This window comes from Lottia gigantea, assembly GCF_000327385.1.
Source record: "Lottia gigantea unplaced genomic scaffold LOTGIsca_29, whole genome shotgun sequence".
In the NCBI taxonomy this organism is placed as follows: Eukaryota; Metazoa; Mollusca; class Gastropoda; family Lottiidae; genus Lottia; species Lottia gigantea.
Window position 1 is genome coordinate 2712394 of NW_008708943.1, and position 12442 is coordinate 2724835.

At 35.5% G+C, this 12442-nt stretch overlaps 1 protein-coding gene across 1 annotated transcript; it reads left to right on the forward strand.

Moving 5' to 3' along the window:
* Positions 1-1298: 1298 nt before the first annotated feature.
* On the forward strand, positions 1299-11916 carry LOTGIDRAFT_161573 (hypothetical protein; the record flags this gene model as incomplete). Its single annotated transcript, XM_009056939.1, has 11 exons — positions 1299-1333; positions 2475-2593; positions 2938-3056; positions 3661-3798; positions 4273-4377; positions 4800-4914; positions 5127-5248; positions 5595-5717; positions 6038-6137; positions 6419-6589; positions 7190-11916. 11 exons carry the CDS (start codon positions 1299-1301, stop codon positions 11914-11916), a joined length of 5874 nt encoding a protein of 1957 aa, XP_009055187.1.
* Between the last annotated feature and the right edge of the window lie 526 nt (positions 11917-12442).

Below are 12442 nucleotides of genomic sequence, written 5' to 3' on the forward strand. Positions count from 1 at the left end.
ATGAAGTTCTAAAGAGCACGAGGCATCAATCAAGTTATATCAATCAAACTAATAATAGGAAGTAGATTTCGTGCCAATCAGAATCATAACCAATCAAAATAAATCTCAAGACGTCTTACACGTGGTGGCAACCACAGAAATTATCGTGAATTCGCTAAGTATGTGGGGTGATTTTAAATTTTAATCAAAATTTGTCATCTTCTTTCAATTATTATCAATTCAATAGAAAACACAAGCTATTTACCCCTTTTTTTTAAAGATGATTCCCCAAAACACAAAAAACACAAGTGACGCTCAATTTCCAAAATTTGACACTTGTAAAAAAAATCACGAAAATTTGGAGTGTTTACGAGTTAATATTAGTAACTTAATATCGTAATCTACTTGAAAGCATCACGTGACAACTTTATCAGGGAAATCAAAACTAAATATTTTAATTTAAAGTTGATAATTAAAAACTTTATACATGTATTAGCAAGAAAAACTTATAGAAGTTTTGCAACAGTTGAAAAGTATTCAGCCATCTTATGATATACATGTTTCTCAAACAGTCGATGACTAATTAAAGGCGTTGACAACACCCACGGAATGAAAACTTTGGACCACTCAAATGATTTCTAATTCAAAAACACAAACAATGTCTTGTTATTGTTTTGAATGGATTGCATAATACACAAAACTTTGACCTCGGTGACAAGCTCTGCATAATCAATGACATAAGCTGTCAAAATTCACTGGCAAAAACAAAACTTGCTCATAAAAATAAAATGACGCTTACCTTATTGTTTTTTTTTAAATCCTTTCGCGGAATCTGTTGAATTAGGAATGTCCTGCTAGCCTGGGTTTAGTAACATGACATCATTATATCACTAATGACTTTCAATAACCAATCAAAATCTATGTAATATTGAACGTGCCTCAACATGCAGCGATTCCATACCACACGTAATATTTCGCGCTACACTTATCTCGTTCTATACGGCAAGCATCACACCATACACTGTTATCATCCAATCTAACTGTACACCATTAAACAAAATACACTTTCTGTTATTTCTAAAGCGATAAGCTTAACTTTGTCGTTCATTCTTCTTACAATGAATCATAAATGAAATAGTTTGACAGTGCACGAGGTTTTGTTTATATCGCGAGCAATAACATAACCTTTCACCTATCACGTGATCAATTTACATATGACATCTCTGCTTGTGGTAGATAGCAAGATGGCCGACGTAGTGGAGTTGTGTATCTCAGCACGCGGAATGAATTTACTGTTGCTGAGGCTTTGGGAATGAAAAATGCCGCGCACAAGCGCATTCAGCACAGCAATAAGGTGTGTAGAGTTGCTAAGCATTGAATTGATTTGATATTATTAGGTCATGGTCGTGTATTTTCACCCAGAAATCGCCTGATCCGTTGATTATTTGAGTCTATGTCAACAATAACACGTTGTGTTCTCAGACAGTTTGTGCTAAAAATAGCCCGTCCGACGTCTGTTTTGATGGGTTTTCTTTCCTTGCTTGTAAGCTTATGGATCTTGCGCCGATTGATTAATTTACCAAAGCCAGGAAACTGCCATGTCATTCTAAAACTTTTGTAATGTCTTTTGATTAATCACTTACCAACAAGGGTAGGCTTAGTTTGATCATTATATAGAGGTGTAAAAGCATCAACAAGAACTTTCACAGACACTGCTACTGCTTGGTTGGTTGGTAGATGACAAGTTAACGTTCGCTTCCAGCGGATGCTGATATCGCAAACTAGGTAGTTGTTGGTAGTCGTAGTAGTTGGTAGTTGGATTGGAGACACTGCTACTGCTGCTTCATATTTCCTTTTATAGTTAATATCTGCTGACCAATGATATGGTTAATGACTTTGTGACGATGGTAAACCCAATTAAAGCTTTCCGTAAACAGAGTAACACACTGTTGACTTGAACTATTCCACCTTTTATTGAATTACATTCTCACACATTGTTCTTGTTATGTAGATAAGATCTATTAAATTATAAGTAGATCCAATTCTAATGTTGTCAATGCTGTCGTCAAAAAAATAAAATCAAACTTTTGAAATTAGGTTCCAACTGACTTTCTTAGTCTATAGATAAATTAACATCTGAGTGTTTATGTTGACACCTCTCAGATTGCATTACAAACTTATATGATGCATAAAAATTTACACCTATTATTAGGGTACCATATGAATGGTGTCTACATTTTTGCTTTGCAGAAAGTAGGAAACAAAGATATGTTTTGCCATGATCTCAAGTATAAATTGATAATATCAGTTTTTTTGTATGTTTTGAAAAGTAAGCTGCTTAGATATTAAATAATACATTATGAATACAAACTATTAAGATATGGGTTCTGAAGGTGCTGATATTGGTCAATCCTTTTTTTTGTAATTTTCTCTTTGAGTTTGCCTCTACTCACCAATAATTTTAAGATATTTTGATATCGTTATTTTGTTTACAGATCTAGTAATGATTTAATCCATCTAGAGCCCGTCAATTATCAATGTTTATCATCACTTACAGTTGGATTAAATTATTTATATAAAAACTCTCGTTATGGTCGTACTAAACATGGCAGAGGTGAGTACCCATTAACAACAAAAATAGATAATATTAGATATAGATATATTAAAACAGAACCTAACAAAACATATTGTTGTTACTCAGAGTTTCACGCTATGCGATCTTCAGACAACTGACCTATATAATTCAGCCTGAGTCACTACTGAAGTTGGACAAGTAGAACTATATAGACAGAAATATTGATAACTAAGCAATTTTAGTTGCAAATTATCAACAGTATTGGTGCATTATTCTTTCAAAATAAGTGTTTTTTTTTTATTTGTATGCTATGTACTATGTTACTTTTTCTTCAGAATTTCGAAATAAGAATAATGCTTATTATGATATGTTGGAAATTTCAGGTAAAACAGATGAGAAAGGTAAATATCATCCCTGTCCAGGTGAAATATTGGCCAGAAGATATAAAATATTACAGACACTTAGTAAACAGGGACAGTCTGGCATTATTCTTAAAGCTCAGGTTAGTCTTATACTTCTACGTATTTGTTAAACAGTGCTTTCTACTATCAAGGGTAGTCTACATGTTATAATTAGTAGTATAGAGCTGAGGTTAGTATTACTGTAGGCAGTAAGTTAGATTGTAGTCTGCATGGAAATAACATGCCATGACAACTGTTTTCACTTCACAGGCTGCAAGCTGATTAAATCTTACTGTGTGCTATGATTTACTAAAACAACAGTAGCACACTACTGTTAGATTTCCATCTTTAACATGGTTCATGCACAGCCATTAGCGCATAAGGCCTTGGTTTATTGTCAAATCTGAATGACAATGACTTCTTTTCATGCTTACCCTTTCTACTTTTCATAACTGACAACAGGGTTATTAAATCCGCAAGTCTCATCTCAATCTGGACCCCTTCGTTACTTAAGCAAAGAAGGATCTTCTTCATACATCTTACAGGCAGATAAGAGCTTTATTATGTACACTACTATTCATACTATAATACAGAGGATTTTAAAGACATTATTTTCTTTGAAGACAGCATTTCTCAAAGAAACTTAATAATCTTTATATCCATGCTATAACCTGAGGGTGATTGAAATTTTTGGTTCATTTTCAGGACTTATATAGTCAAACTGAAGTCACAATTAAGGTTTTACATGTCAAGTATTATGGGATAGGAATACAAGAAGCACATTTATTATCAACGCTAAAAACAGCTGATCCTTATCATGTTTCTCGTACTGTTAGACTGTTGGTAAGTTTTGAGTTATTTAGATCTCTTCATGAAATAGAAAACAGCTTTGCTTGTGCATATTTGGAATAAATCTTAAGAGAATGAATTTTAAAAACATCTGAAGTCAACAGAGAATATATAATATACTGTAAAATTATTTCTGTTCCATAACAGTGGAAGTATTCCCAACCTGTTGTGATAAGGGAGGTAACTCTAGTTTTCTGAAGTTAACTAACAACAATTGATGTGATTACTAATACCGTGGTTTCACTATGTTTAAGCCTGTTCAAAATTTCATATTTACCAACCATGCAATGTGTTACAGAAAGGCAGCACCCACTACCAGAATATTATATCTAACACCACTAATACTGAAAGTGCTAATCAGAATACACAGTCTCTTGTATGCATTCTGGTAGATTCAGATGGAAATCAATTGATTTAGTTAGTGAGCCATGTATTACAGGTATATACACTATGACTATGCTATTGTAGGCAACATTTAAACATAAAGAACATTATTGTATGGTGTTTGAATCTTTACATCCTGAACCAATAACAGAGTTATCATGTTTAACACAGACTACAGATGTTACACAGGTATGTCTACTCACAGATGTTTGTGTGACTGTTTTGCACTTTGAATTGAATTGATATGAATGAGTTTTTACGTCATACTTTTCTGTACCTGATTGGTCTAATATAGTGTGCAATGAGAGAAATTTTGCAAGAAGAAGAACACAGGATCTAGATTTATTATTATATCTGACAACATGCTTTTTCCAAGTCAGCCCCTCCGAACTGTAGAATCGAAATCAGGTTGAAAAATCTCAAGTTGTATGTCGACCTATGCTAGTAGTTGACCTTAGGGTTAGTGAGCAATCATCTAACTCACTGAGTCACAGCTGCTCCTTTGCATTTTGAAGAATGGAGTCAACTCTCACAATTTATAATGGTTATAGATAATATTGTGGTGTCAGACTATTTAAAATTGGTTTTATTACAACATTTATTTTTTTCAGAAATTAAACTATATTCGTAAATTAACGGTAAAATTATTACAAGTATTGAGTTTTCTACAACAACAGAATATGATACATGCTGATCTTAAACCTGAAAATATTCTACTTAAAGACAGTGCGTTTTTACTTCCTTGTTTTGTGTTATTTTCTTTAATTCCTGCTCTTTAAGTTCACTTGAAGCCATTCAATCATTAATAATGTTGTATTTTTGGTATGAGTTACCCAAGAAGAATAATTGGTTATTAGAAAGTTAAAAACAATTTACAAGCCCTGTCAGCTCTAGAATATGACTGTGTATTGTATTATGTTGACTGTTTCTATTTACAGAAAATGATATAGATTCTATAAGAGTTATAGATTTCGGTAATGCTATACATCATGTACATCAAGAAGTTTCTATGTATTATGAAAAATTCGAACTGCAAACTCTATTATATCGGGCACCGGAGGTAATTTTTACTTGATTACTGTATATTGTTAGCTATTCAAAAGATTCGTAAACTTTTCAGTCATGTAGTTAAAGGGAAGTAACTCTTTTTCATATTCTTGAAATTTTTGATGTGGCTACAGACCACACATAAATTTCGTTAAGGAGAAGCTATTGACTTCAGAACGAATAACTCAATTCAAGGAAAGCAACATATCTTTTACTTTGACAATATCCAGTGCTCTGGTGAAAAGATTTTGCTTGAGAATTATTTTGGCGCTGAAGTTCTTTGAATCTTAAAATCATTGAATCAATCCAGAGAGGGATAAAATTTGGGATTACAGACCACAATTACATTATATTTGTAGGTAATGTTTGGTATACCATTTGGTTGTGAGGTTGATATGTGGTCTCTAGGATGCATTATAGTAGAGCTATTTCTAGGTACACCATTATTTCTTGGTGAAAATAAAACAGAACTTATTATCGAGGTAACACTTTTGATGGATTTTCTACATAAAATATTAGAATCACTCCTGTATATATCGCATACACACACCATTCCCTGAAATCTAAGATACAAGAAAATATGTGCATATTGAAACCTTTTACTATTGCCACTTTTCAGTTTATGATTTAAGAAAGTATTCTTTACTGGTTAAGTTGAATTTAATTAAAAAAAATTATTGTTTAAAACCATTCTATACTATAGCTTAAATAAGTTTCCAGTTCTGCTCTAAAATTTCTAGCTTTATTATTATTGCTGTGTGTCTGTAGGATTATCTGGACAGTCTTATTTAATTCATTTCAGATAGTTGATATCTTGGGTCCTCTTCCAACAGAAATATTTCAGCGTGGTAAATTCTATAAAGAATTAAGTCAGTACACATCAAAACATACTATAAAAGATGGTGAGTTTATCTTTATCAAATTGTATACTTGCATCATTATGGATAAATCATTATCTATAGAGAATTTGTCTCACTCAGTACATGTGAAAGTTGTACAGATACAGCAATGTTATGTGCAGGGAGCTCTACTCTACTCTCTAAGTAACCACACAAGACATATTTCAAAGATAATTTTTTTAACATGATCCTATCCATATGCAGTTATATTATTTTATTCTTTTTATATAATGATTAGACATTTATTTCATTCTTTCTTGAGAGTCACATATATTTCATTTCAGCAACCCTAGAGATCCTGAACCAATTAACAGATTGTTATGATTATACATTTGCTAATTTTTTGTCTGGTCTACTGAAACTAAACCCTGATGAAAGATTAACACCATTATCAGCTTTACAACATCCTTTCTTAGCTCCAGAATTTAACATGGGGGTTGTCCTCAAGTCACAAGGTGAGAATGGGTCAATTACAATAATATAATGATGAAATATTTCATGGCCACCTGCTCAATAATGTGTATTTTCAAGACCTCATGCATTTGGGACCATTATAGTTTCTATTTTCATTCAGTATTTGACTACTGAGTTATCTGTTATTCTTAGAAACATCCCCAGACTTTTGATGTCTCTATCAGCATGGGATATACATGTATTAAACAATTATGTTATAAACTAGTCAAGTCCTTTCTGGAGTTATAAGGAAATAGTAAAGACATATTGAAAATAGGTATGATGCAATAGAAGTCATTAGTGTACCTAATATACATAACTTAGGCTAAATAACCTAAACTGAAGCCCTTTAAAATGATTTTATCTACAAGCAGTCAGTAGATGTAGACTATGTAATACACTGACATGATAATATCCACCCTATGTCTATGAAGGATGTAAGGTAATTTAATATGATCTTCATCCGGATACCTCCTTTTGTGAATTTAATCAAGATGGTGGACAATTTATTTCATCTATATTTTTGGATAATTAAATCAGTAAAATTAGACTTTTCAGCTCCAGTTGTGTCAAATTTTACTTTTACTTATTTATACTTTCAGGTAGTAAAGATTCAATGTTTGTATTAAAAACAGAGAACTACACAGAAAGACCCAAAATATCACCAGATATCAAACGACAAAACCCTACTTCTTATGATTTACTTCGACTTGGTACCACCAGTGAATCTTGTCATAATATAGCAGTTGTCTGTCCTTTCTCTAAATCTAAACAGGGTCGCGTGTCTGTTGTTCCACAAGTTTCAGCTGTACCTCCACTAATTGAGATGCCAAGTCAAAGACAAGCTAGAAGCTCAATTGATAACGCATCAAGTGTTCATGGTCAAAGAAATTCAAATCAGTGGAACAGTGCTTACAATGATCATCATTCGAGAAGAAACAGAACTGCGAGAAGCAATATGAATTTAAGGAGAAATACTGTGCAAGAGGAAGAACTTAGTGCAACAAGTCCTGTCAGAATCTTCACAGATTTACAAAATAAGCAAAGGCAACACAATCTTCATACCTTATCCGATGCTGGATCTCTAAATAACCTTCAAAGCGGATCTCAGAGTCCTTATCATATATCAGATCAAAACCCACCAGTCAGTCCAACTGCTGAAGTCTATGCACTCTCCACTGAGAGACCAAGTAGTTCCGAAGGAGACCTGACTGCTGCTTCACCCAGAAAGATAAGAAGATTGTCTAGTCGCAGAAATCACATAGATTATAGACTACAGAAGTCTCTTAATCCAAGAGTTCCAACACCAGCTTTAACAGTTTCTCCAGTTAATAGACATGCTCAGATTGATCAAGCCATCTCAACTGAGTTTGAAAATGTTGTGTCTCAAAATAGTGAAACTGGAGTAACAGTAACAAAACACGATTGTGGTTCGAATTGCACTAAAAATCCCAGGGTACAAATGAATTCATTTGAATCAAAAGATATAATTGAGTTGGAACCCACATCTCAGGCAACTGATCCACAAAGCACTGAGCTCATTAACATATCAGATGAAGATCCAGGACACGACCATGTTGAGATGGTGACCAGATGTAGTTTACCATCGAATCATACAAAACATATCAATATTTTGCCAGTCAGAGAAGTTTCCAGTATCAAATCAGTCTCCCCAAATGTGACTATAGATGGAGAAACTGCTCACGATGTTACCGTCATTGAAAAAGGTGAAAGTTCAGATGAACCAGTTGCGGAATTGATAGAAGGAAACAGAATTGAAGGAAACAGAATTCAGGGAACACTTTCGCTACTAAATCATGGGGTCGTTAAGTCCTGTAATGATTCAACAGAGAGAGTATTAACTTCAACCCCAATGACAGGTTATGTTAAACCGTCGTCATCTAAGTTGATGCCAAAGAAACGTTTGTCATCACCATCTAATTCGACTAGAAATGAACTAATTTCCCCTTTGTGTTCAACAGAGTGGCTAGATTCTACTGAAGATTCTTCTAAAAGAATCAATCAACAAAGCCACTCTTTGTGTTCAAACAAACGCGATATGAGGGACGAGTATCATCAACAGAAAATGTCAAATCATTCAACAAGTATTCAGACACCATTGTGTTCATCCTCGTCGCCAATCCACCAAAGTGCTTGTCATCTTATCAATACCAACACAACATCAAAACAATCATTACAAACTGACCAGAACAGTTCTGAGTTTGAAACCATTTATTCATCGCTTGTTCAAAAAAGTTCAAAACCAGATCCACAACCATCTACCAGCAGAGAAACTAGAGCTTCATCAACATTGAAGAGAAAAAAGGCTAGAGGTCATTGTGCGATTGAACTTGGCCAAAAATCACAAACTCCAGAAAGAGTTATTCAGACTACTTCAGCCTCAGGTAGTGGTGGCCAAAAATCACAAACTCCAGAAAGAGTTATTCAGACTACTTCAGCCTCAGGTAGTTGTGATCCTGCATCTATGGTGATCAAAGTGGAACCACTAGATAATGATTCAGGTTTTCAAGAAGTACCATTATGTTCTTCTAAGATCCATTTCCTTTCTCCTTTAAAACAAGAGATCAAAGAAGAATCCATTGATTATGAAGTGCAATCAAATACAACCAAGAACACACCTGGGAATCAAGATTCACCAAATGGAGGTGAGCATGAAATCAAGGATCATAATCATATCAAAGAAGAAATTAAGGACAATGAATACCAAGAAACCGTATCTAGAAGGTCTGAATGCAGTTCTGAACCAGAGCCAAAGTTTTTGGGGATGAAAGTTAAATCAGATATTAAACAAGAAACAGACACGAAATATTCCGAAGGAGAAAGAGCTCCTGAATATAGAGGCGTAAAGTACGAAAATGAGTCGCCAATTTCAAGAGTTCAGACATGCAAAGCTAATCTTAGAGACCTGCAACGGCCTGTTAAAGCCAAAGCAGTTGATCTTGAAGTGAAGATCACATCACCAATGATTAATGATGATGTTTCACAGCGATCAGAGGTACCACCCCGGAGAGGCAGAGCCTCTTCGAAAGCTCTTGAGCCCAATTATTCTGGTTCCCATATACCTTTGGCAATGGAGATGAATGTGGGTTCTTCAGAATCAAATGTTTATCGGAGTACGGCAATTAGAAAGTTTATGACAAAAGTTACAGCTCAATCAGCCCAATTCCCATCACCGTCGTCTTTAAAAGTCAACCAAAGTCCAAGACGTGTATCTAAAGCATTGGAATCCGAAGTACGTTCTCAAATTGTGGAATCACCTCGCACTTCTACATTCCAGAAATCACCTGCTAGAGTATCAGGTTCTTCTCTAAGACAATTTCATCCAAAAATCATAACATCTGTTCATGGTTTCGATTCACCACTTCTTCCTGGCAGAGAAGATTCAAGCTCTCCAGAGAGTGTTGTCTTTTCGCCCCAGAAATTAAAACGTATAGAAAATGGAACCATATATTTTGAAGGGTTCGATAAGTATATAAGTAAACGTGAACTTAGTGAAAAGGTTATCAAGATATTGCCAGAGACTAAACCAAAACCACAACGAGTTTATAGCAGTACAGAGAGTGACTTGTCGGAAAGCACCGCATCATACATCAGGAAGAACATTAGAGCAAAAAGAGTACAGTTACCCCGTAGAATGCCCAGTAAGGTGTTAAAACAGCCAAAAAAGGCGCTTCTTGGACTTTCAACGACTTCAAATGATTACGAAAAGGCCACAGCTTCCACTGATCAAAGTAGCGCAGTTAAAGATTCTAGCCAATGTAAAGAATTCGTTGCAGGTCTAGCGACTAACCACAGAAATCACTCTTGCCAGAAACAGAAACCCGGTAAACGAAATGTACAAAACAGAGCTGCTGTCAAGCGTATTCTAAAGCGTTGGAAGTTAAGGAAAGATTCATCTGCTGATCATTCAAATTCGGATGAAAAACATCATTGTCAGCCGTCGTCACAAAATTCAGAAATCTCTGTGACGCACATGACACAAAGAAATGATCAAGATTTAAACAAAGACACAGATACTGGCATTGCCCCCGAAGAGGAATATATTGTTGAAAAACACAGTGTTTCACCAAATGATCCTAATATGTCTCCCAATCTTCAGGAATATTCATGGAACTTGCTTGATCGAGACGCCGAAAGACAAGTTCTCGAAAAGGAGTGGAGTCAAATTGCTCGAGCAAATAATTACTTTGGGTCCCAAGCTCCGGTTGGTAGAAACCGAATAGGAATTTCAAATACCGAAAAACCGTCTTTTGAAGATGCTGAAGTTCTAGAGGATGTCGCAACTATCGAGGAAGAAGAACACGACCAAATGACCTTGTACTCTCCGAGCCATACGCCAGTGATATCCATGACACCGAACTTTGCTAATACTCCCTCATCGCCCATAGATTATTTCGAGATTTGCAGAAACCCCTCCATATCTGAAGATAATCTATCAGAAATTGATGCAATACCATATGCATCAGGGGTAAAAGCTGAGATTAGGAACTTGTTAGATCAAGGATTTGACCTCTGTCCAGTATTAAAACCAGAGCACGGAAAATCAAACCAAAGACTGGACTCTGTGCCTTATTCTCCAACTCAATCTCCGTTTGTACTGACATCAACTCCAGATCCAGGCTCGATACCGACGAACTCTCAGAGACGTAGAAGCAAACAGCGAAGCTTTGTTTCTCCCCCAAGTCGGCCACCTCTTGATTCACCCAGACCACAAAGGAGACACAAGTCTATCAGTCAGAGATTTGTCGATTCTGGAGTAGGACAAAGTATTAGTCCAAAAGTATCTTTCAAATTTAAAAAACCTAAATCGTGTATGTCGAATTTCAAACGCCGACAGCTTAGCATAGGAACAAGCGAATCTGAATCCATAGGATGTAGTGATCTTAGTGAAGTCAGTTCTCCGGGATACAGTGTTAGCAACGATAGCTCGTCATCCTTCGCGCCATCATCCGGTGCTGAAGTCGCATATTCTCCAAGTCAAGAACCTGTCCTTTCATCTTCCCAAACCATTGAAAGAAAGCGTAAATTTAGATCAAAACCCAAGATGTGCGTGAGTGAATTGAATACGTTAGGTACATGTGGAACGAATCGTCATTTGGGTGCAAGTAACAGAAATCGACACAGTCAAATAAGCGATGAATTGAATATCGAACCGGATGATATCGGTACTCCCGATCAAATAGTCACCCCTGAGAGACAGTGGCAGAGGAACTTACGAAGGAGGGACACTATTCCGAGGTTAGATAGGTCTGATCCTAATGTTGCTTTATATGGAGCATTTGTTTACTTTGCCAAAAAGCTTTCTTGAAAAGAAATCGCAACATCGTCATAGATCATGAAAAGACGTGGTTTATTTGATATGCACAATCAGTAATACACACAAACGAGTAGTTGAATCTATTTTGAAAATGAAACAGAGTTTTACGTTTTTATCTGCTTCTGATTTGGGTAATGAAGAGGGGCAAGACTATGAAGTGTGCAATTCTTCCAGGACAGCGAAGGAGACACATTGATTTGTGTTAATCTACTCGATGGTGTTCCGGATAAAATACCTTTAATTGTACTCCGCTTTGAATAATTACGGGGGGACACATTTTTCAGTCGACCCTGGTACATATTACCTATAGATTCGTATTTCGTACACGATTATCGCGTCTCCAACAGGATTTATAATAAACAAGTTTTATAATTGTCTCCCATAGTTTTATCGTATGCAAGACAGACCGTCATCTTCCAATCAGATTCATTTTCCTTTCCATTTGACCATTTCATGCTCCACACGTGAATATCAACATGGTGGCTCTCTTCGTGAGCCCGTGCCAGTCGGTTAAACT